At 53.8% G+C, this 26,135-nt stretch overlaps 2 protein-coding genes across 4 annotated transcripts; one reads left to right on the plus strand and one right to left on the minus strand.

Annotated features, from left to right (window-relative positions):
* Positions 1 to 1,674: 1,674 nt before the first annotated feature.
* VTN (vitronectin) lies at positions 1,675 to 4,691 on the minus strand. Its single transcript, XM_004747012.3, has 8 exons — positions 4,480 to 4,691; positions 4,262 to 4,381; positions 3,865 to 4,185; positions 3,645 to 3,784; positions 3,227 to 3,383; positions 2,871 to 3,023; positions 2,114 to 2,458; positions 1,675 to 1,873 (listed from the first exon to the last, which is right to left on the minus strand). Exons 1-8 carry the CDS (start codon positions 4,541 to 4,543, stop codon positions 1,761 to 1,763), a joined length of 1,413 nt encoding a protein of 470 aa, XP_004747069.1. The 5' UTR covers positions 4,544 to 4,691; the 3' UTR covers positions 1,675 to 1,760.
* Positions 4,692 to 5,220: 529 nt separating this feature from the next.
* Positions 5,221 to 25,732, plus strand: SARM1 (sterile alpha and TIR motif containing 1). 3 transcript variants are annotated; one of them, XR_006603798.1, is made up of 10 exons: positions 5,224 to 6,760; positions 13,042 to 13,660; positions 14,096 to 14,308; positions 14,788 to 14,879; positions 14,977 to 15,212; positions 17,634 to 17,736; positions 17,813 to 18,002; positions 23,532 to 23,632; positions 24,000 to 24,121; positions 24,211 to 24,237. XR_006603798.1 is itself a non-coding variant. In XM_004747004.3 (9 exons), exons 1-9 carry the CDS (start codon positions 5,730 to 5,732, stop codon positions 24,338 to 24,340), a joined length of 2,736 nt encoding a protein of 911 aa, XP_004747061.1. In that variant the 5' UTR covers positions 5,711 to 5,729; the 3' UTR covers positions 24,341 to 25,732. The 3 variants fall into 3 exon arrangements, 2 of the variants coding, with proteins under 2 accessions (XP_004747065.1, XP_004747061.1); XM_004747004.3 differs by lacking the exon at positions 23,532 to 23,632 and having other exon boundaries at positions 5,711 to 6,760; positions 24,211 to 25,732; XM_004747008.3 differs by lacking the exons at positions 17,634 to 17,736; positions 17,813 to 18,002; positions 23,532 to 23,632; positions 24,000 to 24,121; positions 24,211 to 24,237 and adding an exon at positions 16,260 to 16,451 and having other exon boundaries at positions 5,221 to 6,760.
* The last annotated feature ends 403 nt before the right edge of the window (positions 25,733 to 26,135 follow it).

Consider the following 26,135-nt stretch of genomic DNA (forward strand, 5'->3'; position numbering starts at 1 on the left):
TATGGCCTGTGGGCCGGAGTAGGAGTCAAGCCAGGACCCTTTGCAAGAGCCTCCATCCCAGCCTCAAGACCCTCAGCAGACCCTGAAGTCCCTTCACCGCTTCCTCATTTTGACCTTCCCCCAGCCTACCCTTTCCCCAGCAGATCACCTGTTGCGGGTGCATCCGCAGGGCTGGCCATGGAGCTGGCAGAGAATGAGGAGCCAGAAGGCCATGCCAAGGCTGTGCCCACACCACACCCCTCCTCCTGGGGTTTTATCCTGCTCAGAGGACCAGCCCCGCCTCCAGGAGGGGAGAGGTTTCCTGTCCAGCTTGAGAGGAGCAGAGCTGTCCCAGAGGAAAGAAGGGAGGGCAGGGGCCGTGTTGGGGCTTGTGTGGGTCTAGGGGCGGGAGGCAAGACTGGTGGCCTCTGCTCCTTAAGGGTTCATGAAGGAAGCCCGTCCAAGACCCCTCCTCACACCGCGGACTCCAACACTCTGTGTCTGAAATCCTGTGCTTTGTGGAAATCTTCCCAGGACACCTTCCAGGAGGCAAAATAAAATCCCTGCCTCTAGGACTCCCGGGGCTTCCCCAGGCCCTTCTAGAGCCCTCACTGTGCTGTGCTGGCTGCCTTCAGGGGAGAGCGGGTGGACTCCTGTGCCACAGTGGAAGGCTGGGCAGGATGAAGAGGAAAACTGGGACGGCAGGGGAACTGCAGCCACTCCGCCCCCAGCGGGGCCGGGGAGCAGATGTCACCACCAGCCTGCCCTCAGGTCCACCTCAGAGATTCATCTGCATTCAGCCGTTTCTCCATGGCCCCCTGAAAGCCCAAATGGGCTTCTTGGAGGCCAGGAACCTAGAAGCAGAGGAGGTTCCCCGGAAACAATTGAGGAGTTCTAAGGAGATGTTTGTTTTTATAGAGTATTCATCCTTTTAAGGCTTCTGAACCACTTTCCTTTTCTTTTAAAGATTTTATTTATTTTGACAGAGATCACAAGTAAGCAGAGAGGCAGGCAGAGAGAGAGAGGAGGAAGTGGGCTCCCTCCTGAGCAGAGAGCCCGACTCGGGGCTCAATTCCAGGACCCTGGGATCATGACCTGGGCCAAAGGCAGAGGCTTTAACCCACTGAGCCACCCAGGCACCCCTGAGCCACTTTTCTAAGAGAAGTGGGTGCATTTGAATACCCTTCTAGTTCTTGCCCTTCCCCCTCCTAACATCAGTGACCCACACCCTAGACTCGACAGGCCTCAAAGAGAGGATCATCCTAGAGGTGCGTTTGGGGGGGGGGGGCACAGCAGCCTCCCAGACCAACCACACTGCAGCTCAGGACAGGCAGAAAAGCTAAACCAGAACCCCACTCCCTCCACCCCTTCTCTCTCTCCAAGACCCTAGTCAACTCCAAGAGGCAAAGCAAGCCCAGGGCTGGGAGGGGCACCGGTGGGCATCATCAGTGGGGTTCAAGTTCCTGCTGATGTTGGTAGGTTGGTAGGGGCTGCTTAGCTCAGGCAGAAGGCTAGCACTCACGAGGCCCTCCCCAGCCCAGAGTTTTTGGGGTTCACAGGGCCTGAGCCCAACGTGGACTGGACACAAGGAGGCTCTCCTCCCCCAAGACATCATGACACTCCAGCCTCCCCTCCTTTCCCAGAGCAAATCCGTGCCTCCTGTCTGTCCACCCCAGTCAGGACAGTAGTCTTAAATTCAGGGTCAGGGGATCTTTATTGGGCTAGATGGAAAAGGTTGAGGAAGGAATAGTGGAGGGCCCAGCTGTGTGGGCTCAAGATTCCTACTGGTGGCCGGGGCCTGAGCAGCCCAACCAGTACTGGGCGATGGAGCGTGGGTAAGGAGGGCTCACTGTGTCCACTCGCCGTGTGCGAAGGTTGACTCGGTAGTACTTGTCTGAAAGAGAGGTTGGGAGAGGGTGTGTGAGACCCAGCCCCACCCTGCCCATCCCTGCCCTGAGAAGGAACATGTGGATGTCTCCTGGAAGGGTAAGTGAACATCCAAAATGCAGCTAAGGACTCCCACCCTGTCTTTCTGGAGTCACTGCCCAAGAGCCATGTTCAGCCCACGGGGGACCAGGGACAGCAGGGAAGACCCAGCTGGGCGAGGAGCTGCAAGGATGGCAGAGGCCCCCACCTTGTGAGAAGAAGTAAACACTTTGGATGGGTTCGCAGGTGGCAGGCACAAGCCAGTCCATGTCGTAGTCATAGTTATAGGTGCCCAGGCCGCTCTCCTCACTGGAGAACCAGGACAGCCAGGTTGAACGGGATTGTCGGTGGGGGTTCTGGCTGCGGCCTCGGCCACGGTGACGGTTACGGCGTGAACGGTAGCGCTTACGGTTGCGGCGCTTAGACTTGGCCTTCTTGGCCCAGGATCGGGGAGCTGAGCCCGAGATGTAGATGCGGCCGGCCATGGCCGCGTCCACCTGCGTGGGCACACCGGGCCAGTCCTGGCTGATGAATCGGGGCTGTCCAGCACCACCTGTGGTGGGGGATGGGTTAATGAAAGCCCTGGGGACCTGTAGAGTTCATCTGGTACCCAGCAATAGGCTGTTCCTTTGCCCAAGGACACCGCAAGCTCATGGCAGAGCACAGCACCTGGGCCCTCTGACTCCCTGTCCAGTGCTCTTTCTCCTGGCCTTTCTCCACGACAAGCCTCCCCACTTGCCTCAGTCACAGCCCCTCCTCCTGCTGGCCATGCCCTTGGCTGTGCTAGGCAAAGTCCAGTGTGCGGGGTCCAGGTGGACCTCCCCCCAAAGGTCAACAGAAACAAAGTCTGGCCTGAGCAAACAGCTTTTGACCCATTGCTCCGCTATCACAGCCCCCTCTGGCTGGCAGTGCCCTGGTCCTCCTGGCCCCAGGAGGAGAAAGCGAGACTTGCCCGCCCTCCATACCGGAAGGTCTGTTCCAGAAGAGAAGCTCGAAGATGGTCTCCCAGCTGTCCCTCTGCAGCAAGGCAAAGTGTTCAAACACGGCAGACAGGGAGCTGCCTTCACACTCCTCCTGACTGGGCTGCTGCTGGAATTCATACTCCCAGTACTGTCTCCCTGAGTGAGGAGCCGGGATGGGGGAGGGAGGCCGGGGGTGGGGAGGAAATGTGTGAGCAAGGCTGGAAAGCCAGCCTCAAGGCTGCTGAAGATGGGAGCTCCTGGCAGGGGGTGAGCCTAGTTTGACCTTGCCACTAGAGGAGTGTGGAGGCAAACCGAGACCACCCCACTGCCTACTCTTTCTCCCACCCCTCCCTTGGTACCCTTGAAGAAGTAGACCCGCTCCCGGCCACTGTAGCTATGAGCAGGGAGAGCCAAGGCTGCATCCACGTTGTCTGGAATGCCCTTGAAGCCTTCAGAGATGTTGCGGGGGAAATCGGGGTCCAGGACACCATCCTCAAAGCGCCAGTACTGATTACCCTAAGGGGTAGAGAAGGAGGAGGGAGTTAGGAGGTAGCTGGTTGGGTACAGGCTGAGTCCTCCACCCAAGGTGCAGCCATCCCAATTCTAAGCTTGTCACCTGGGATCTAGAGCCCTGGGCTTCCCTGTCCTCAAGAGCCCCAGTCACGAACCACAGGCTGGGATCCTGCCTTCTCGCCTGCCCTAGTCCCGGGCACAGCAACCCTCCTCCCCTGCCCAGATTACCCTTGACCCTGACCCTCAGCCTCCAGGGCCTGATACCTTGAAGAGATAGGTCTTCCCCTGACAGTTGATGCGGGTAAAGGCAGCATCAATGGGGCCCTCAATGCCCCAGACATCTTGGATAAGCTTGGGATATCCAGGCCTCACTGCCTCTTCATCCAGCTCATAACAGTACCGCCCTAGAGTGCGGGAGGCTGTGTGAGGGAGGGGAGGTTCCAGGGGCAGACCCCTATCCCCCAAGACGTGCCCCTGGAGTCACCTCGAAAGGCAAAAAGGGAGCCATTCTTGAGGTCAGTGAAGGCATCAAAGGGCTTCCCACTGCATAACTCCTCCTCTGCTGGGGACTCAGGGATGACTTCAGCCTGTCCCTCAGGCCCTGAAGCCTCCTGTCCAGGTCCCGGCGCCTCTTCCTCTGGGCTCAGAATCTGTATCTGGGTGGGAGTCTCTTCAGGCTGGGGCTGCAGGCCAGGGCTCAGCGTGGTGCTCTCTGGCTGTGTGAGGACGCCCGCCGAGGTCCCCTCAGGGTAGTCAAAGGCCCCGTACTCATCTTCTGGCAGAGTGAACACGTCCCCACGAGTCACTGCAGGCAGAGTGGGTGGTGGTGAGTGTCCAGCCGGATAGGGGACCCCAGGCCCACCCAGCCCCTCCAGACACACCTTGGGGTTTGCACTCGGCCACGTAGTCCTCGCAGCAGCTCTGGTAGTAAGAGCAGAGCTCGTCGCACTGACACTTCCTGTCCGCATTGAAGCCCTCAGTGCAGCGGCCTTTGCAGGACTCTGTGGGGGAGGACAGGTCAGTTGGCATGGCCAAGCCCAGACCACCCTTGCCCACCCTTCATTGGCCCCAAAGGCCACCGGTACCCTCTTTCTTGCACCTTGGTCAGCCAGAACAACCCACGCCAGCAGGGTGAGCAGCAGCAAAGGCCTCGGGGAAGCCATAGCAGGCCCCTAGCTTCCAGCCTGGTGAACTGGGCTCTGCGCTCCTGGAGGTCTCCGCTGTGGATGCTTGAGGAAGGGAGGGAAAGGTGGGGACTGGGAGGGAGGGAACCAGAGAAGAAGAGCTGCCTTCTCTTGTTCTGTTTGCTCAGTCTCTGGCCCAGCCCCCAGTGCCCTGGATCCCAGAGGCTGCTGTAGCCAAGGGTCACATTCCTGGAACTCTGGGCCTGGGAGAACTGTGATTGGGATTCTTGCCAAGCTCAGTGTCCTATCCGAAGGGAAGTGGCACAGTGGATCTGGAGGACAGAACGAAGGCCCACTGTGCCCCTCGCAGGCTGTGTGACTTTGGGCAAATGGTTTTACCTGCCTTGGCTTTCTTTTTGGTCAAGTGAGACTAATTAAACCTGCGTCGTGTTGTGATGGGGGTTACACAAGCTAAAGCAGATGAAGCAGGGCCTGGAGTAGGGCCAGCTTCATTCTCCGTAAATGGTTATTTATCTGTGATCTGTTTGATCAGGCACATCCCCGACTGAGTGTCTCACCCACCCACTGTGTATTTAGGGCAGGGAAAGGGGGGTTGGAGGAATGCTGCTAAGCACCCTGGGTAAATGTTTTTATTAAAAAAAACAACAACAACAACAACAAACAAAAAACAGATTTTTCGTGTTTAGGTTCAACTCTTGGTGCATTGATTTCCCCAAGCTGGGCTTCACAGCATAGCAGAATTGGGTGACTATGGACCATTAGGATTGGATTGGATTCCTTGGTCTCCCAATAATTCACTGCTCCTTGGCAGGTACTGCTCCCTGTCTCCACCTCCACCCACCTTCTGTGGGTAAAGAATAGCCTTGTTCCCCACACTTTTAGATTAAGTGGCATCCCTCTTTCCAGAAAGAGAAGGTCTGATTTTGTGCCCACTCTCAGGGGCCCATGGGGCTCCTGAAATCCTGCCACCACCTGGAAAAAAATTATTCTTGGCGTTTCCAACAGACTTTTTCCGTTCCATAATCAGAGAGGGCTGTGTCACTTTGGGCAATCTCTTTTCTATGAGCTCCAGTCAGTTCTGCTGTTAAATGGGAACGCTAACCCCTATCCTGTAGGCCTGTCACAAGGCTTCCCTGAGAAACAGGCATAAAGTTGTAGAGAATTGTTCTTATGATTGCTTGAACCAGGGGAGGGGGCACGCTCCATGGTGTTGCCTTCACGTTGCAGTGTCGCGGGATTTGCGGGGAAACCGAGGCAGCCCTCCCGCTCTGCACCCTCTCGCCCTAGTCGCCACCCCACCCCTCAGCTACCGTGTGGAGGTGGCTGGGGGAAGCCTGGGTGTGAGGCTACGCAGGCCGCAGGGGAGGAGTCCCACGTGACAGAGAGGCGGGGTGTCAGCTCCGCGACTGTGGCTTCTCAGGGGCGGGGCCGCTGCAGAGCATCTCCCAGCCGGAGCCCCCCTTTGTTCCTCTTGCTGCCTCCTGGATCCGCCGGCGTCCGGATCCATCCCTCGCTCCCCTCTCGCTCCTCCCGCTCACCCCTTGCATCCGGGCCCGCACCCCTTCACGCAAAAGCTCGGTCCCAGTTCCTGCCCTTTTCCCTCCCCCAGACTTCTGGCCAGCGCCTTTGCCTGGTAGGTAGCCTTCTGTCCATCCCTCCCTCCTGCACCTTCTTTTCCCTGGATCCGTCTCCTGTCCCCCTTATCCCCAAGTCCCGAGTCGCTCCGCCCTTTCGGACCGGGGATGTCCCCCGCAGCCCCGCGCCCATGGTCCTGACGCTGCTCCTCTCTGCCTACAAGCTGTGCCGCTTCTTCACCATGTCGGGCACACGGCCAGGCGGCGATCGGCTAGCGGTGCCGGGGCCCAACGGGGGCGGCGGCGCGGGCCCATGGTGGACCGCGGGCGGCCGCGGGCCCCGCGAGGTGTCGCCCGGGGCGGGCACTGAGGTGCAGGGTGCCCTGGAGCGCGCGCTGCCCGAGCTGCAGCAGGCGCTGTCGGCGCTGAAGCAGGCGGGGGGCGCGCGGGCCGTGGGCGCCGGCCTGGCGGAGGTCTTCCAGCTGGTGGAGGAGGCCTGGCTGCTTCCGGCCGTGGGCCGTGAGGTAGCCCAGGGTCTGTGCGACGCCATCCGCCTGGACGGCGGCCTCGACCTGCTGCTGCGACTGCTGCAGGCGCCGGAGCTGGAGACGCGCGTGCAGGCCGCCCGCCTGCTGGAGCAGATCCTGGTGGCTGAGAACCGGTGAGGGTGCTCGCGGGCTGGAAGGTAGAGCGCGGGGTGCTGTGGGGTGACAAGGGCGGTCCGCGGCCTGGGTCTCTCGTGTGAATCGCCCTGTGCCTTTTCCCGCCTCACCTCACCAAACCCCTGTACTACCCGTCTGTTGGGGATGAGCGTGTCCGTTTTACAAATGAGGCTTGGGAAAGTTTCATGCCTGTCAGGGAGTCACAACACAGTGAACTGATGGTTCAGCCAGGATTCTCCTGGGACTGGTGGGGTGAGGAATGAGACAGGGAGAGGAAGAATAGAGTATAGCAGGACAGGAATTTGTCCCTGGTTCTGAGGGTGGAGCTGAGACCCTAAACTCACAGACCTCCTCCCCACAGGCACAAGTGTCCTTCTAGGCTACCTTCTCACTGCCACTGAAAGGAGGAGAACACACTGCTCAAGAAATGGGGTAGGATTACTGAAATGAGTGCTGATCTGAGGGTTACTTGCCTCCTTTAGGCCACCCCCAATCCACCTTCTGCTTCCTCCTTCTTCATTTTGGCCCACATAACAAGCCAGACATGATCTCATCCTGCGGCTGCTCATGGGGAACAGAAGGGTTTCTAGTGGGATCAATGGGTGAGAGAAGAGGAAACAGGTGAGGAGCGAGGCAGGGGCCAGAGTGTGTGTTCTCCGTCCCTTCCCCACATTGGGTCGAGATACAGTAGGGGTTGTCCAAGTGGGGCCTGGAAGCCCCTCTCTTGCCTGCCTCTTGAGATCTCCCCCAGAATATGAGGACTCTTACACTCATTTTCTCTCCCCTTCTATGCCAGAGCAAATCAAACTGTCACTCAGTAGTCATGTGCTGAATTCTCAGGCTCCTCAGATTTAGAAGGGTTTGGGAAGGGTCACTTTCAATTCATGCAGTTTTGTGATGTGTGATGAGTTAGGGATGCTTTCCTTACCATTTAAAAAAAATAAACATAACCTGTGGATGATGGAAATGAGAACAACCATCAGAAATACATGAATGGAGCAATTTAAGTTGGGAGAGCAAGTTAGGGTTCTGCTTATTCAGAAAGTCACTAATTTCCCATCTACCATCAATCATCAGTACATTTGGAGGACTAGCAAACGGAGTGGGTGCTCCCTGGATGTGGTGGGGCACAGGATGACGGCGTACCTGGTAGCCTGGTATGTGGGGTGTGGCAGCTATAATTAGAACCCTTGGAGAAGCGGTGCAGCCAACACCCTAGGAAGAGGAGGGCGGCAAGAGGCAAACTTCACTGATATTTTTTTTCAAGGTTGAAAATAACAACACTCACCTCTTACAGAATTACTGAAGGGAGGAGTCACACTCACCATTGTCCCTGATCTGGGGAAACCATCCACTGGTCCTGACAGCACTTCAGCACCAAGGACAGAGCCCAGCAAGCCCCTTGGCTGTCGGATTTTTTTCCCCAAAGAGAGGCAGAAATCTCCTCAACTTTTAGTCTACTTTGGGTGGAGGCTGGAAGGAGAGAAGGGAGGTGACACACTGAGAATTTGTGTTGATGAAATCTTGCCCTTCATCAGCCAACCTCCTCATAAAGGAAGTCCCTCAATCAGTGCACCGCTCCTTTTCCCATTCCCTTCTTCCCAGAGCGCTGCTACACCTGTTGACCAGGAGCCTAGATCACAGCGTCCCGCACCCCCAAATGTCAAGAGAAATCCAACAGGGTAGGACCCTCTGAACTTGATCCCATGACACCAGTGAGGGCCCCATGTGACTGCTAGCCTTTGAAATTTATAGTCCAGCCCCATCAGGAGACCAAAATTAGGTTAAATGGTTTAACTCTGATTGAATGAATGAATTTCCCCAAAATACATAGTTAGTAAGTGGAGGAGACATGTTTAAAAAGTAAAACAAGGGACGCCTGGGTGGCTCAGCCGGTTAAGCCGCTGCCTTCGGCTCGGGCCATGGCCCTGGGGGCCTGGGATCCAGTCCCACATCGGGCTCCCTGCTCAGCGGGGAGGCTGCTTCTCTCTCTGCCTGCCAGTCTGCCTGCGTTTGCACGCTCTCTTTCTCTCTAACAAATAAATAAGTAAAAATCTTTAAAAAAAAAAAAAGGTAAAACAAAACAGAAAGCTATTGCATATAAATTCAAAAAGTGCAAAGGTACAAAAAAGTCCCACACTTAAGAACTTTTCTTTCTACCCAGACCCCCTTCCTGATGCAAGCCAGAAAAACAAGTTGTTGTTGTTGTTTTAATATTTCATTTATTTATTTGACAGAGATCACAAATAGGCAGAGAGGCAGGCAAAGAGGGGAGGGGAAGCAGGCTCCCCGCTGAGCAGAGAGCCTGATTCGGGGCTCTATCCCAGGGCCCTAGGATCATGACCTGATTTGAAGACAGAGGCCTTAACCCACTGAACCACTTAGGTGCCCTGCAAAACAGGTTTCTTGCACGGTATGTCCTCCCAGAACAATTATATACGTACAAGGATTTACACATATATGTATATTATATATACATGCTGGTACGTGTATGTGTATGAATTCACCCCTCCTTTGAAGCTGGAATTTGAGCCCAGACCCACAGCCTCTCAGGCTGAAGAAGCTGGGAGCTGAGTGTATAGTTCTCACTACAAGGACATAGTCCAAGTTCTGTGAAGGTGCCAAGGGCATAGGGAAAGGGGAGGGCTGGGGGGTCAACAGATTCAGAATAAAGTCCTCTTAACAAAAATTAAAAATGGGGTGCCTGGATGGCTCAGTTAGTTAAGTGTCTGCCTTCAGCTCAGGTCATGATACCAGGGTCCTGGGATCAAGTCCCAGGTTGGGCTCCCTGCTCTTCAGGAATCTGTTTCTCCCTCGTTCTCTCTCTCTCAAATAAATTAAAAAAATGTTTAAATAATAAAAAATTTAAAAAACAAAACAAAGCAAAAAAAAGAATAAAGTCCTCTCTGCATTAATATTCCTGAGCAAGCCCTTCCCTTCACTTGTCCTCAGGAAATGAGAGTGTTGGATTAGATTATTGCTTAAACACATCTCCTGGTTCTGATATTCTCAGAGTTTATGTGGCCAGATAGTTCTGGAAGCACAAAGTATAGATGAAGGATCTTAACCTTGGATGGAAGACAGATGCAGGTTTGGACCCCACCTATGCCTCTCACCAGCTGTGTAACTCTAAGCATGACATGTAACTTCCTGAACTTTGGCTTTCTCCTTGGTAAAAGGAACAAGTGAATGATTGGAACCCACCTGTTCTTTTGGACTTTAGGGAAGCTCAGTGATCAACTCAGAAAAGTTGTTGTGCCATGTTATGGGCTCAGCTGGGACCTACAGTGGACACAAAGTCACAAACGTCACTGTGATGCTCACTGGGCAGGGACTCCCTGCCTGGCTGAGTCTCTTAAGTCAGTTGTGGAGGACATCATTTGTGGAGGTCAGGGAGATAGAAAACTTTCACCTCTGCCTAGAGTGTGCCAGCTTTCCTGCCTGCTGTGCTGGCATCCACGCTCCCTCCCTTGGACATTTCCTCCCTAGAGCAGTCAGTTTCCTAAAACCCATGTAAGAGCAGGTCACTCCCCTTCCTGAAGCCTTTCAATGGCTCCTCATTTGCCATCGAAATAAAGTACAAATGCCTGGAGAAGGCTCAGAAGGAACCTAGGACCCTTTCCCTGCTCTCCCCCTTTGAATCTTCCACCTCAGCCACTAGAAATGGCTTCACTTCCATGTGGCCGAGGTGGGGGCAGATCCCCAAATGCACCAGCTCTCAGATACCACCCAAGCCTTTGCATACATCTGCGCCTATAATACAATGTCCACAATCTCCCCTTCTCCTCTTCATGAATGTCCCACCATCTTCCCCAATTAATACCCTAGGCACCCAACCAATATACTTAATGTGTGTCTTTATATCTGTGTCCCGGTAGGAACTTTATTCTTGTTTTGTGTGCATGTATTTTTAATTTACACAAATGCAGGGATGCCTGGGTGTCTCAGTTGGTTAAGTGTCTGCCTTTGGCTCAGATCATGATCCCAGGGTCCTGGGATCAAGTCCCTCATCGAGCTCCTTGCTCTGGGGCGGGGGGGGGGGTCTGCGTCTCTCTCTCCCTCTGCAGCTTGTGCTTTCTCTCTGTCAAATAAATATAATCTTTTAAAAAATTTATACAAATGGTGCTGTTATATAGCACATTCCAGTTCATATTTTTATTCACTCAGTAGTATTTTTTAAAGATTTTTATTTATTTATTTGACGCAGAGAGAGATCACAAGTAGGCAGAGAGGCAGGCAGACACGGGGGGTGGGGAGTAGGCTCCCCGCCGAGCAGAGAGCCCAATGCGGGGCTCGATCCCAGGACTCTGAGATCATGACCTGAGCCGAAGGCAGAGACTTAGCCCACTGAACCACCCAGGTGCCCCAGTAGTACGTTTTTAAGATCCTTCCTTCATGTGCTATGGTATCATCTGTTCAGTCCCTTGTAACTGCTCCATAGCCTTCCAGAGTGGGTAACTGCCATGTTACCTCTCCACTGTCCCAGGCTCGACACCAGAATGCCACTATCTTCCCCCCTCACAAACAACCCTGCAGCCTTTTCCACATTCTTTTATGGATCTGTGACAATTCCTTTTTTTTAAAAAAATATTTTATTTATTTATTTGAGAGAGAGACAGTGAGAGAGAGTATGAGCGAGGAGAAGGTCAGAGAGAGAAGGAGACTCCCCGTGGAGCTGGGAGCCCGATGCGGGACTCGATCCCGGGACTCTAGGATCATGACGTGAGCTGAAAGCAGTCGCCCAACCAACTGAGCCACCCAGGCGCCCAATCTGTGACAATTCTTAGGGATATAAACTCAAGAGCCCCAATTTCCGGCTCATAGGGTGCATATCTCTTTAACCTCACCCACGCATCCCAGCCTGCTTTCCAAATTGACCGCCCCAGCAAGCACCTCTACCCAGAGAGCTTCAGGGTAGTTCATGGCCCCTCACACTGCCAACCTTTTCTGTTACCCAGCTTCTGCTTTTTGCCTATCCAATAGGTGTAAAGTGATAGCTGATTTAATCTTCACTTCTCTAATTACTAATGAGTTAGAGCATCTCTTAATTTGCTTGTTAACATTGTGGATTTCCTCTTTTGTAAATTGCCATTTATATCCTTCGCCATTCCCTATTGAATTTACTGTCTTCTTCTTGTTGACTTGACTATTCATATCTTCTATATATGAAATCTTGTTGCTTTTATATTTTTCCTTATAGGTTTTAAATATTGCAAATATCTCTGGCCTTCTTTCTATTACTCAAACATGCCAAGCTCACCAGCCCTCAGGGCTTTTGTCCTTGCTGTTCATTCTGCCTGTTACATTCTTCTCCCAGACACCTGCAGACAGGAGTCTCTGGATATTGCACTCTTAGATTTCACCTCCTCTGCCACCCACTGTCCTCCTCCACTGTCCATTACATCACCTGCATTTGCTAGCATAATAGCCATCTCACTCTTGTCCTGTTCACTCATTGTTCCCTTGCTTATTGTTTGTCTCCATATTAGCTGTATATAAGTTCCAGGCTCTCTTAGGCCCTGCTCAGCTTCAGTCCCTAGCATAATGCCTGACACACAGTAGTTCCTCAATAAACATCTGTTGAGTAGATGGATAAATACACCCCAGTCACACCACATGAAGTGAGAGGTTTGAGGGCAAGGCAAAGAGGGGTGTACTTAGAGTGATGCTTCAAATGATGATAAGAAGTTAACACTTAGTAAGTCTTCCCGATGGCAGGCTTCCCCTGTGGGAAGCACTTTACATGGATTTTCCACACTGGTACTCATAATGACCCTGTGGGGTGGGTACTCCTTTTATCTTATTTATGAGATGAAGTTCCTTATTTAGGAACAGAAGTTGAATAAAGGAAGGCACTCAAGGTCCCACACATTTCTAGACCAAAAAACAACAACAACAACAACAAAAACCACACCCCAAAACAAACAAACAAACAACAAAAAAACAAAACCCAACAAACAAACAAACAAACAAAAACCCACCAGCTCCCAAGGGATCTTCTCCAGAGTTAGGGTTCTTAACCACACACACTGCAGGGCAGGAGGCAGCGTTAAGGGAGGAGTTGGGTGTGGCCAGGATGGAGCACCCTTATAATCCGAATGGGAGGAATCTGTCCTTGCAGGGCAGGTGGAAGGGGGAAGCAGGAAGGTTAATGCTCTCCCTCACGTTCTATATGACACCAATGAGGCCAGAGAGGTTAAATGACCGGAGAGGTTAAAAGGTCGGCCTTCACCGGTGGTACCGCCATTCCATCATCCCTTGTCCCACTTTGTTTCGCCAGGGACCGCGTGGCGCGCATCGGGTTGGGCGTGATCCTGAACTTGGCAAAAGAGCGGGAGCCGGTGGAGCTGGCGCGGAGCGTGGCCGGTATCTTGGAGCACATGTTCAAGCACTCGGAGGAGACGTGCCAGCGGCTGGTGGCGGCTGGTGGCCTGGACGCTGTGCTGTACTGGTGCCGCCGCACGGACCCGGCGCTGCTCCGCCACTGCGCGCTGGCGCTGGGCAACTGCGCGCTGCATGGGGGCCAGGCGGCGCAGCGGCGCATGGTGGAGAAGCGCGCGGCCGAGTGGCTCTTCCCGCTCGCCTTCTCCAAAGAGGACGAGCTGCTGCGGCTGCACGCCTGCCTCGCGGTGGCCGTGCTGGCCACCAACAAGGAGGTGGAGCGCGAGGTGGAGCGCTCTGGCACGCTGGCGCTCGTGGAGCCGCTTGTGGCGTCGCTGGACCCCGGCCGCTTCGCCCGCTGTCTTGTGGATGCCAGCGATACAAGCCAGGGTCGCGGGCCCGATGATCTGCAGCGCCTCGTGCCGCTGCTGGACTCGTCGCGCTTGGAAGCGCAGTGCATTGGAGCTTTCTATCTCTGTGCCGAGGCTGCCATCAAGAGCTTGCAGGGCAAGACCAAGGTGGGTGAGGAGTGGGAGTGGGGACAGGAGTTAGAGAGCATCTGGGAAGGCTTCCCAGAGGAAGTGACATTCAACTGGGACTTGAAGTACACATTAGAGTTAAGTGAAGCAAGCAGAAGGATGAGAGACCAGTTACTGGCCTTGAAGGCAAGACCGAGGGTTTTAAGCAGGGAACATGCCTGGCATTCGTACTGAGAACTCAGCCTTCATCCCAGGGAGATGGAAGCTGTTAGAGGGGAGACATGAGGGGGAGAGTCGAGAGAGTTTCAGGAAAGGGAATGAACGGAACTAGGTGATCTATAGGATGAATGCAGGGCTAGGGCAGATGATGGGAGTTTCAGCGCTGAGAAGAGGCGAGGGGAAGGACTGGGAATCTTTGTGGGGATGGCTGGTGAACTGGGGGACCCTAGACACTCTCTCCCCTCCCCTCCCTAGGTATTCAGCGACATCGGAGCCATCCAGAGCCTGAAACGCCTGGTTTCCTACTCCACCAATGGCACCACGTCGGCGCTGGCCAAGCGCGCGTTGCGCCTGCTGGGCGAGGAGGTGCCGCGGCCCATCCTGCCCTGCGTGGCCAGCTGGAAGGAGGCCGAGGTCCAGACGTGGCTGCAGCAGATCGGCTTCTCCCACTACTGCGAAAACTTCCGGGTAGAGCAGCGCATCCCAAGGGCGCGCGGCCGCTAGGGGCGCCCTGAACGAGGCAACAGCGCCCCCTTGCGGCCCGAGCGCCCGCGGCGCCAGGGATGATTTTGGGGGTGGAAGCCTGTACTCCACCACTTTCAGGGTAACACTAATCCGGGTCCCATCCGCCTCCCCCATCGTCGTCTCCGGTTGTCTTTTTTTGCATCTTTTTTTTTTTTTTTAAGATTTTATTTATTTATTTGACAGACAGAGATCACAAGTAGGCAGAGAGGCAGGCAGAGAGAGAGAGATAGGAGGAAGCAGGCTCTCTGCTGAGCAGAGAGCCCGATGTGGGGCTCGATCCGAGGACCCTGGGATCATGACCTGAGCCGAAGGCAGAGGCTTTAACCCACTGAGCCACCCAGGCGCCCCCTTTTTTTGCATCTTATGCTTGGGGTCCAACGGCTGAGGAGGAGCGCTCTTCTTACGTCTGACCCCTCCCTTAGGAGCAACAGGTAGATGGCGACCTGCTTCTGCGGCTCACGGACGAGGAGCTCCAGACCGACCTGGGCATGAAATCCGGCATCACCCGCAAAAGGTACGGCACCTCCTGCCCACCAGTCCTCACCTTCTGCCCCTAGCCAGTCCTAGGTCAGGACCTCAGCGTCCTCTTCTCCCCCTACCCCTGGCTGCAGATTCTTCAGGGAGCTCACGGAGCTCAAGACTTTCGCCAACTACGCTACGTGCGACCGCAGCAACCTGGCTGACTGGCTGGGCAGCCTGGACCCGCGCTTCCGCCAGTACACTTACGGCCTGGTCAGCTGCGGCCTTGACCGCTCCCTGCTGCACCGCGTGTCGGAGCAGCAGCTCCTGGAGGACTGCGGCATCCGCCTGGGCGTGCACCGCGCCCGCATCCTCACCGCCGCCAGAGGTCAGCCTGCCCACCTGGGAGCCCAGCCCTCGTCCAGCCTCAGCCCGGGGTGCTTACAGAGGGTAGGGGTGGGAAGACAGGGGGCTTAGGCGATTAGCCAACAGCTTACCAAGTACGGGCCTGGAGGTGCTTTAGGAAGGTCACGAGGGCAGAATGGAATCTAGGGCTCTAGCAACCCTTTTAATTTACTAATTTATTTTAATTTGCTAATTTACTATTTCGCTAATATTGTCAGTTACTATATATAAAGTTTTAAATATTATCTTATTAATATCTATATCCATTCTATTCAGTGGGTATTAATTTTAATTTTATTTGCTTATTATCTTTTAAGATTTTATTTATCTGAGAGAGAGGGAGTGAGCCGGAAGAGGGAGGCGAGCAGAGGGAGAAGCAGACTCAAGGTTGAGCAGGGAGTCCATCCTGGGGCTCAATCCCAGGACCCTGGGATCATGATTGAGCCGAAGGCAGAGGCTCAACCAACTGAGCCACCCGGATGCTCCTGGGTATTAATTCTTTTAATCAACTTGTCACCATGCTGTGCATTACATCCCAGAACTTACTCATCTTTTTTTTTTTTTTAAGATTTATTTATCCATTTTAGAGAGAGAGAGAGCAAGGCAGAGAGCAGGGGTGAGGGGCATGGGAAAGAGATTATCCTCAAGCAGATTCCCCATTGAGTGTGGACCCCGGCTAGGGGCTCACTCTCACCACCCTGAGATCATGACCTGAGCCAAAATCAAGAGTCAGACACTTAACCGACTGAGCCACCCAGGTGCCTTTCTATAATGTACTTTTTAAAAAATTTTAAGTAATGAGAGCTACAGCTTAAAAGTGTCCAATTTGAAGAGTTTTGAAAAATGCATACATGTGTAACTACCATCATAATCCATCAAGGGTGTTCTTTTTAAAGATGATGAAACTAAGTTTTAGGGAATTTAAATACATTTCTCAAGGTTATCCCTTGGGGAATCCCAAATACAAACCCCAGAGCCATTAAGTAACAGAACTAGGATTTGAACCTCTGTCTTTCTGCTTCATAAACAGACAGGGGCTGACTGTGAATGCTGAGACTGAATATTATATGAAGATGGATTCTTTTCATTCATCTCAACAAGTTCAACCAAAGCAGATCAGCTTTCATTATTTTCACACTGCAGGTCTCAGTATAACCCCAAGATTTCTTTTTTTTTTTTTTAAGATTTTATTTATTTCTTTGTCAGAGAGAGTGAGCACAGGCAGAGGCAGAGGGAGAAGCAGGCTCCCCACTGAGCAAGGAGCCCGATGTGGGACTCGATCCCAGGACGCTGGGATCATGACCTGAGCCAAAGGCAGCCGCTTAACCAACTGAGCCACCCAGGATTCCCTAACCCCAAGATTTCATTTCTTAAAAACAGGGAGGGGTGCCTGGGGGGCTCAGGTTTGCATTCAGATTTCTCCTGCTCCGAATCCTTTCTGGAGTTCCAAATGGCACATTTTCCTTCTATGTTGCTGGCTGAGTCCTCTGGTTTGGCTTTGGAGCCAAGCTTCTGCGGGTTGTCCCCTCATAACCCAGCCTGGGGTTAGGGTTAGGGCCAAGGAGCATGGAAGGTCCGGTCTGCGGGCATTGTGGCAACCTTCCCGGAGGGCTGAGTTGAGGGCGTGGGTTAGGGTTAGGGTTAGGGATCCAGGGGAAATTGTGACCTCGGCCAAAGGCAGACACCTAACCAACTGAGCTACCCAGGTGCCCCCCTCCGTACACCCTTTTTAAGTGGATGCAGTGACCCACTGAGACTTAGATTTTAGAAGGACCCCTGCGGTTGCTGTGCAAACAGATTGAACTGGGCAAGTGTGGATTTGGGGAGACCACTGAGAAGGCTGAGTTGGGGGCCTGGACGTAGAGAAGGCTCTGGGACTGGAGTCCAGGATGTTTAGTAGGAAGAATGCAGAGCTTGGAATCAAGTGTTGTGAATGTCTATCTGTTCTGTTCACTGTCATATTGCAAGCCCAAAGGGTAGTGCCTGGCACATAGTAAGTACTTAGTGAATATGCGTGGAATGAATGAATGAGAGGTAGGGGTGGGAGCCGATACCCAGGTTCTGGCTGTGGTGGGAACTAGGAAGGCAGGGGCCTGGGGAAGACTTGGGATGTGTTGGGTGTAGTGTCTGTGGGCAGCTGCCCGTGCAAGTCGAGTTCTGAAGGGAGAACAGGGCTGGAGGTGCCGATCCGTGTCCCTAAACACAATGCCTCTCTCCTGAGAGGGACTCACCAATAGTGAGCAGCCTTCCTTCCTGTAGGCCCAGCTCTCTATCTCAGTGACTCTCTTTTGCACAAGCCAGGTGGCCCGGGCCAGGCTGCGCTGAGAAGGCTGAGTAGACAGCAGGTGACACCCCATGGGGAGTCAGGGGGGACTCTTACTGAGCGGTTGTCTGTCTGCCTCAGAAATGCTACACTCCCCGCTGCCCTGCACTGGCGGCAAGCCCAGTGGGGACATCCCAGATGTCTTCATCAGCTACCGCCGGAGCTCAGGCTCCCAGCTGGCCAGGTGAGAAGGGGTGGGCAGGTGGGCGGCCCAGGGGCTGGGGGTCGGGCCGGGGCAGTGATGTGGGACCTCTCCCCAGCCTCCTGAAGGTGCACCTGCAGCTGCACGGCTTCAGTGTCTTCATTGATGTGGAGAAGCTGGAAGCAGGCAAGTTCGAGGACAAGCTCATCCAGAGTGTCATGGGTGCCCGCAACTTCGTGCTCGTGCTGTCGGCCCGGGCCCTGGACAAGTGTATGCAGGACTATGACTGCAAGGACTGGGTGCATAAGGTAGGTGCTCCGTGGTCCCAGTACTGGCCCATGGCCAGAGGTCAAGGTCCTCCTCCCTTTCCTTCTCATTCGCACCCCCAGCCATCTCCGCGGTCCAGCGGCGAGGCAGGAGCCACAGCTCTGTCTGTAATTGGTCTTTGGCAAGTCACTTAGGCTCTCTGGGCCTCAGTGTTCTCATGCAGAAAATGGGGATAACGTGCCTGTCTTACTCACCTTGTGGGATGACCATGAGGGTCGGAGAAGGAGGGAAGCGCTTTAATAAATAACCTCAGTGAGGGAAGAGGGGCAAGAGAGCCTGCTGACAGGCACAGTGGGATCGTGAAAGGCACAAAGCTGTGAGTTTGAATCCCAGCTCCGGCCTTGGGCAAGTTGCGTAACTGCAGCGAGCTTGAGCTTCGTTTTGACTACTGTGAAGTGGGAGAAGTATTGTCCCGGATTCCCTAGGATATTGTTGTAAGAATTAAAAGAGCTAAAATCTGTCAAGTCCTTAGCAGAATGCCTAGTTCTATAGTAATTGCTCTATAATGGCAGCATTTATCCTTGTAATTAGTATGAGTGCTTCCCGTTGTTTAATTAATGCCGTTCTATCTTCAGTGCCTGGCATATACTAGAAACTTACTGAATACTGGCAGAATGGATGGATGGATGAAATGGGTTCATACCACATCTGTGGATTATTAATTATTAATCAGTGAGGGATACAGCAGTCATCTGATCTGGAACCCTTGTCCTGAAGCAGCTAAGGAAACAAGACGTGTCGAGATCATATAGGGGTTGGTGTCGCCGCTAAGCTACGTAGGTGAACTCTCACTCGCCATAGAAGCGTGGAGAAGGGGGAGAACGTTAAGGGCTGGAATAACCGGGGAAGGCTTCGTGAAGGAAGCAGAACTTGAGAAGAGACTTAAGAATTTAGGTAAGGGGAAGAGAAGGCATCCCAGGCAGGGCGACTGTGCGAGCAGAGGACAAAAGTGGGGATGAGGAAGGCGCATCCCCGGCGATTGCTTACAGATGAAGCGGAGGCTCAGAGCAGTAGAATTCTTCTTCCGCTGGCCACGCTGCTGTAGAAATCCAAAAAGCTGGCCTCTGAACTCCCATCGCTCTGACTCCAAAGCCCATGCTCTTTCCCAGCACCTTGTGCTCTTTCCCAGCACCTTCCGTGGCTCAGACCTGAGGGGGTGGGTGGGGAGGTGGGGGGATGGGGCAGGATTCTGCTGACACCAGAAATGGCCGTTCGCATCCCTCCCCAACTCCATGTCCGGTGAGGCCATGTTGGTAGCCTGAGATCAACCCTGGTGGGAATATTTGCACAAAGGAAATTGGTAAAGACTACAAAGCAGGATTTTATTTGGTTAGCTGGTTGTTTTTTGTTTGGTTGGTTTTGGGTTTTTGTTTTTGCCCCCAGAGAGTTATTTGTTAAACATTTGCCAGCACACCGCTGGGGTTCCCCGCGTGGCTCAGTTGGGTAAACACTGACTCTTGACTTTGGCTCAGGTCATGATCTCAGGGTGGTGAGATCGGGCTCCACACTGGACGTGGAGCCTGTTTAAAATTCTCTCCAGCCCTCCCCTCTCCCCTCCTCACTGGCTCTCTCCCTCTCTTAAAACAAACAAACTACAGAACCCGTTCCCTCAGCACCTAAAGGTTGGGAGAAGACTTGTGTTTAAAGCACAGGGGGGGGACGCCTGGGTGGCTCAGTTGGTTAAAGCAGCTGCCTTCGGCTCAGGTCATGATCCCAGCGTCCTGGGATCGAGTCCCACATAGGGCTCCTTGCTCAGCAGGGAGCCTGCTTCTCCCTCTGCCTCTGCCTGCCATTCTGTCTGCCTGTGCTTGCTCTCTCCCCCTCTCTCTCTCTGATAAATAAATAAAATTTAAAATAAAATAAAATAAAATAAAGCACAGGGGAAGGGCGCCTGGGTGGCTCAGTGGGTTGAGCTGCTGCCTTCGGCTCGGGTCATGATCTCAGGGTCCTGGGATCGAGTCCCGCATCCGGCTCTCTGCTCAGCAGGGAGCCTGCTTCCTCCTCTCTCTCTCTCTCTCTCTCTGCCTGCCTCTCTGCCTACTTGTGATCTCTCTCTGTCAAATAAATAATAAAATCTTAAAAAAAAAATGTTAAAAAAAAAATAAAGCACTGGGGGAAAGGGATCCCACAAGGGCAGTGAGGCCAGGCCAGCGGTGGTAGGGAGAAGGCTCTGGCATCAGAGTACAACCAGACTGACCATGGGAAAGAGGGTCAGGCCCTGGAAGCCGTGTTTTAGAGGCTGAGTACTGGGCTTGGTTGGATGGTAGGCCAAAGAGACACCTGGAGGATCATGGTTAATGGCCCAGAGCAGGTGGCAGGCGGCCTTCTGGGATAAAGAGAGGAGTAGCTGCGCTCCACGCGAGGTCATACCTTGCTGTGTTCACTCTATATCCCGAATGCTTACAAGCCTGCATGGTACGAAGAAGGCTCTTGACTAGTTGATGGGGTACTTGAATCAGTGACCAAGCAGAGGAAGCTGAAATAACTGGGAAGGCCATACAGGTCCACCAGGTTCACCCGGCCAGAACACTCGACTCTGATCAAGTTTTCTCTTCTTTTTTTTTTTTTAAGATTTTATTTATTTATTTGACAGAGAGAAATCACAAGTAGGCAAAGAGGCAGGCAGAGGAAGCAGGCTCCCTGCTGAGCAGAGAGCCCGAAGTGGGACTCGACCCCGAGACCATGACCTGAACCGAAGGCAGTGCCTTAACCCGCTGAGCCACCCAGGCGCCCTCAAGTTTTCATTCGTAACCTGCTGGATGACCTTGAACAAGCCATTCTTCCTCTCTTGCCTGAAGCATGCTGTCTTTGGTTTTGGATAAAACATATGTCTAAAGGCTCTCAAATAAATTTATGCAGGGTCAGAATTCAAACGAGGACTTAGCTGAAAGAGCCCTGGGCTTGGAATCTGAAGGCTTGATTCAGAAGCCTGGCCCTGCTTGGGCTGGGATTTGTGTGACTTGGGGGCAAGTCCCCTCTCTGGGCTTTCTTCTTCTCATTCATAAAATGAGAGGTTCCCCCCAAACCAATCAAGGCTGGAGTTATGTGGGTTTTTTCCCCAGGAAGGCTCTGGTCCCCAAGGGTGGTTGACACCCATCTAGCTGACTGCATTGAGGGAGGAAGGATGGGGGGAGCCTCTGCCTTGGACCAGTCCCAAAGGCCCCATTAGCCTTCCTTGGTTGTTAGTGCTTCACTGCCTCTGGTTTTAAGACTCCTTTCCCCGAAGCCACATTTAGTGGGTAATCAATACAGAAAACCACAAGTGAACTGCACTCAAGTAATTCCAATCCCTGAGGTTCCCCCTTGAAAAGAAAAAATAAAATTCAATAAGCACTTACCAGAGCACCCATTAATAGTAATATCCTCAGAAACACCTTGTGAGGGGGGTTTATTATCCTCTTTTACAGAGGAGGAAATCATAACACCTGTGATTGATTGATTAAGCAGAGGCTACATGCTGGGCACTGGCCTAAGCACTTGCCACAGGACATGGCAGGTACCCCCCAACAGAAGAGAAAACAGAGGCTTTGAGGGCCCGTTGGTTGCCTCATGCCACAAAGCCTATGTCAGAGATTCGATATGAACCCCAGTCTCAGGGTTCTGGAGTGCAGCCCCTAACAGCTGTGCTTTGTTGTCCCCCTCCCCACCTCCCTTCCTTCATGCATTCCAGCCATCCAGCCATCCATTAAGTATTTGGCAAGGACTGACTATGGGCAAGGCTTTGTGAAAGATGCTGAGATACAAGATGGATAAAAACCGGACATGTTCCCTGTCTTTATGTCTGGTGGGGAAGACAGATATTAAGTAAATTACTCATTAATTAAGTTTGCAACTCTAGCATGTGTTAAAGAGCCTTCGAGAGGGGCGCCTGGGTGGCTCAGTGGGTTAAGGCCTCTGCCTTCGGCTCGGGTCATGATCCCAGGGTCCTGGGATTGAGCCCCACATCGGGCTCTCTGCTCGGCAGGGAGCCTGCTTCCTCCTCTCTCTGACTGCCTCTCTGCATACTTGTAATCTCTGTCTGTCAAATAAATAAATAAAATCTTAAAAAAAAAAAAAAGAAGAGCCTTCGAGAGCCTACAATAGGGAGATGGTGCATGGTCAGAGATGGGAGGGGAGACTTCCTTGGGAAAGTATGGATTGAGCTCAGATCAGAAAAATTAGTAAGCTAATAAGTAACTCAGATCAGAAAAATTAGTTAGGGGAAGGGGCCAGGAAGAACCTGTGCAAAGGCACTGCGCAGGGAGGGAGGGTGGCTAATCTAAAGGGGGGCAAGGTCTCTGTGGCTGAGAGAACAGTGCAGGGCTGGAGTCTGGAAAGGGAGCTGTGGCCAACCACACGGAGCCTTCAGAACACAGTATGGAGGGGTTTTTTTGTTTGTTTGTTTTTTAAGACTGTGTGTGTTTATTTGACAGAGAAAGAGCACAAGCAGGGGGAGTGGCAGGCAGAGAGAAAGAGAAGCAGGCTCCCTGAAGAGCTAGAGGAGCCCGATGTGGGACTCAACCCCAGGACCCCGGGATCATACCCGAGCCAAAGGCAGTCGCTTAACCAACTGAGCCACCCCGGTGCCCTGAATTTTATTCTAAGAGCTGTGTAAAGTCTTGAAGACTTTTAAGGAGGGGGGGACATGATCAGATTTGGATTTTGGAAAGAGCAGCCAGGTGAAGGGGCAATGTAGAGAACAAGTTAGAGGAGGCAAGAGTGATGAGGAGAGACCTGGTGGGGGACAAAGATAAAGGGGTTGGAGCAGCACGGTGAGGGTTGTGTGTGTGGAGGAAGAGCCAAAATGGGTAGGTCTGAGAAATGAGGACAACTGCAGGGCTGATGATGGATCAGTTTGGGTCCAGACAGGGATGTTTTTCTCCTGACACCAAGTTGTGTGGGTTTTTCTTGCCAGCACTAACCACCATTTCTCCAATCTGCCAACACCAACTGGGTGTCCCACAATTCAGTTCTTTTTAAGAAAAATTTTTAGATTGATTTATTTATCAGAGAGCGGGAGGCTGCGCCGCAAGTGTGAGGGGGGCAGGGGAAGAGGGAGAAGCAGACTCCTTCCCCTGAGTGCAGAGCCCAACATGGGGCTCCATCTCACGACCCTGAGATCGTGACCCGAGCTGAAACCAAGAGTCCTACGCTTAACCGACCAAACCACTCAGGCACCCCCAGTTCAGTTCTGATACTGACTCACCCAGAGCGAGTGTCAAACTCCAGAAGGGCTTAGTCCCACATGTCTGCGCTCACTTCAGACGTCTGAGAGTCCCGGGTTCCTTGGCCACCCGCACTTCTGTCTGACTTGGTTACTAAGTCAGGAGTTCCCATGACACACATCCCTCCCCTGGCCAGTGCAATCATTTGCTAGAATGACATGCAGAACTGAGAAAGCACTTAACTATATTCCGGGTTCATTGTAGAGGCTGTAACTCGGGGACATTCGAATGGGGGCCATGCATAGGGCAAAGGTATGGGGTGTGGGGCACAGGCAGGGAGGCTCAGAGCTCCCATGCCCTCTGCAGGCCACCCTCCCAACACCTGGATATGTTCACCAAACCACCCCATCCTTCGGGGATTTGATGGAGGGTTCACTGTGGAGGCATGGTGAAGTCATTGGGCCCTGGTGAGTGAACTCAACCTCTAAGCCTCTCTCTCCTCCTGGGAGGTGTGCCTCTGTGACTCTATGTGGGATACTTAGTTTCCAACTTTTTCATCATAGCTTGGTCTTCCTGGCAAGCAGCCCCCATCCAGAAGCTCTCTAGGCAACCCCCATGCCCAACCTCCAGTCATCTGGGGATTCCCAGTGTTTCAGGAGCTCTATGCCAAGGACTTGGGGCAAAAACCAAATATTTGATTTTTATTAAAAAAACAAGGGGTGAGGGAAAAGCCAAAGCGGACTTCGGCACCAGCACCCCTCCTACGGACTGCCTGGCACCAGGGTCCCTAGATGGGGGACCCAGGTCTCTTCCTTATCCCGTTTGTTCCTGCAGGAGATTGTGACTGCTTTGAGCTGTGGCAAGAACATTGTGCCGGTCATCGATGGCTTCGAGTGGCCAGAGCCCCAGGACCTGCCCGAGGACATGCAGGCCGTGCTCACCTTCAATGGCATCAAGTGAGGAGAGGGGCGGGTGCGCAGCCCCCAGCCAGCAGCTCCCCCCACCCCCACGCGGCCCCCTGACCCACCAGCCCCTGTGCCCACAGGTGGTCCCACGAATACCAGGAGGCCACGATTGAGAAGATAATCCGATTCCTGCAGGGCCGCTCCTCCCGGGACTCATCGGCAGGCTCTGACACCAGTTTGGAGGGGGCCACACCCATGGGCCCAACTTAACCAACTCTTAGATCCTAGGCCCTGCTGTGACCCCCATTCCCATAATCCCGCTCGAAGAAACTGCTCCTCGACCTGGCCTCTCTCAGCTGCAGCCACCTGGGCCCTTCTCTGGAAATTAATGTCGCTCTGCCCCCATCCTCACGGTCCACCTCAAGCCCAGCCTCCCCTCCGTGTCTGCAAAGGGAATGGGAGCCAGGCATTGGGGGTGCTCAGGGCCAGACACCTTCCCCCGCCCCATCCCCAGGTCCTGCTACCAGGTTCTCTATCTCAGGTGTGGGAGAAACCCTGGACAATTGAGGGTTTGCCACACAGGACACCCCCTCCTCCCCAGACAGCAGCCAGCTTGAGTAGGGGGAAGGCTGGCAGCCTCCCTCTGACGAGTTCGGGGCAACGCTTTCCCCTCTGAGCTAAGCCCGGGTGGGGGCCCAGCAGCCAGCTGGAGATCAGGCTCCAGTGACGGCTCTCCACCCAGATTGTGCCTGGCTTCTGGCCTCACCGCATCCTGCCACCCTGTGGCCTTGACCTGTAATCACTGTGTCCTTAGCTGGCCTGGTCTCCAGTCCCCTCCCAGCCTTCCTGAGGTGCAGTCCTCTTAGCCACACGGGAGGTCAGGGTCGGCCAAGCCATCCCTCACTCTGGCTGGCAGCTGTTCACCAGGCCAGGGCCGCCAAGGCCGTCTCGACAGGCAGCTAGCCACCCTCCCCGTGCCTTGTTGCTGGGCCCTGTTGCCGGCTCCCAGCCTGGCTCTGCCGGCTTGCCCAGCCCCTCCCCACCCTTTCGCTCAGGGGGCAGCCGGGGGAGACAGCCCCCTGTGATGGCAGTGCTGGGCTGGACAGAGCCCGCAGCAACACGGGAAGAGGCAGGATCCCGAAGAAGGGTGAGGGGTGTGTTGGAACCACCCGGAAATTTTGCAACAAGGACGTTCAGGAGACCTGGTCAGGGTTTGGGTTTCTGCTTTTCTCACAAATTCCCAGGTGGGTGGGTACAGACGGTCAAGGAATGAGACACCTGAACTAGCGAGCCTCTGAAACACAAATCCCTCCCAAACCTTTGCCATTCCGCCTCCCACCCCCACCCCTGCCCCACCTCATGCCACTCCACGGATCTTGTAGCCCCACTCGGTATTATGTCCCTTGCATGGAGAAGGGACCGAATGACTGAATGACGGGCCACTTCCCAAATCAGCAGCGGCCACCCCAGGATCCGGACCTGGCCTTCTGGTGCTCAGTCCAAGCCATGTCTCGAGAACCATCCTAGAAGCTGTGCTCAGGGCAGGGCTGTTGCTATCCCCATGGCTGGCTTCTCGGCCCCAAAGGTCCGGCAGAGAGGGACAGGTTTCCACCAAAAAAGGCTGGTCCAAGAGCTATACAGAAATAAACAAGCAGGAACATCCCTATGCCCCTTTCTCCACTTGGGTAGGAGAGCAAGAAAGTATCTCCCTGCTCCCATAAACCCGGGCTTCGGCTAACAGGGTCAGCTGGAACCCGCCCTGCCTCTCCCCTCCTGGGGGCAGTGGGCAGTGGCCTGACACCTCAGGCTGGCTCAGCTTCCAGAGTCACCTCACGCGGGGACCAGCCAGGTCACTCCTAGCTCCTGAGCCTCACGGTCAGAAAGTCAGAGGTCTCACGCTGGGCTTGGGACACCTTCCTTCTACTCCCCCTCCTGCCAAAGATTCGCTCTCTAGCCAGTCCCGGCCCCAGCTCTAGCCTTCACTGCTCTTGACCCTGTCTCCTTCAGGCCACAGGAGCGGCCACCAGTGCCAGGCCCTGGATGCAGAGTGGACATTGCCCTCGCA

Source organism: Mustela putorius, unplaced genomic scaffold, assembly GCF_011764305.1.
Source record: "Mustela putorius furo isolate JIRA1106 unplaced genomic scaffold, ASM1176430v1.1 tig00003962_pilon_pilon_pilon, whole genome shotgun sequence".
NCBI lineage: Eukaryota > Metazoa > Chordata > Mammalia > Carnivora > Mustelidae > Mustela > Mustela putorius.

Coding starts and splice junctions, on each gene's coding strand:
- VTN (XM_004747012.3), bottom strand. CDS start 4,543: ATGGCTTCCCCGAGGCCTTTGCTGCTGCTCACCCTGCTGGCGTGGGTT. Junction 2,459..2,870: donor CTTCTGGAACAGACCTTCCG/GTATGGAGGGCG, acceptor CCCCCACCACAG/GTGGTGCTGGACAGCCCCGA. Junction 1,874..2,113: donor TGTTTACTTCTTCTCACAAG/GTGGGGGCCTCT, acceptor CCTCTCTTTCAG/ACAAGTACTACCGAGTCAAC.
- SARM1 (XM_004747004.3), top strand. CDS start 5,730: ATGGTGTTGCCTTCACGTTGCAGTGTCGCGGGATTTGCGGGGAAACCG. Junction 13,661..14,095: donor GCTTGCAGGGCAAGACCAAG/GTGGGTGAGGAG, acceptor TCCCCTCCCTAG/GTATTCAGCGACATCGGAGC. Junction 15,213..17,633: donor CATCCTCACCGCCGCCAGAG/GTCAGCCTGCCC, acceptor TGTCTGCCTCAG/AAATGCTACACTCCCCGCTG.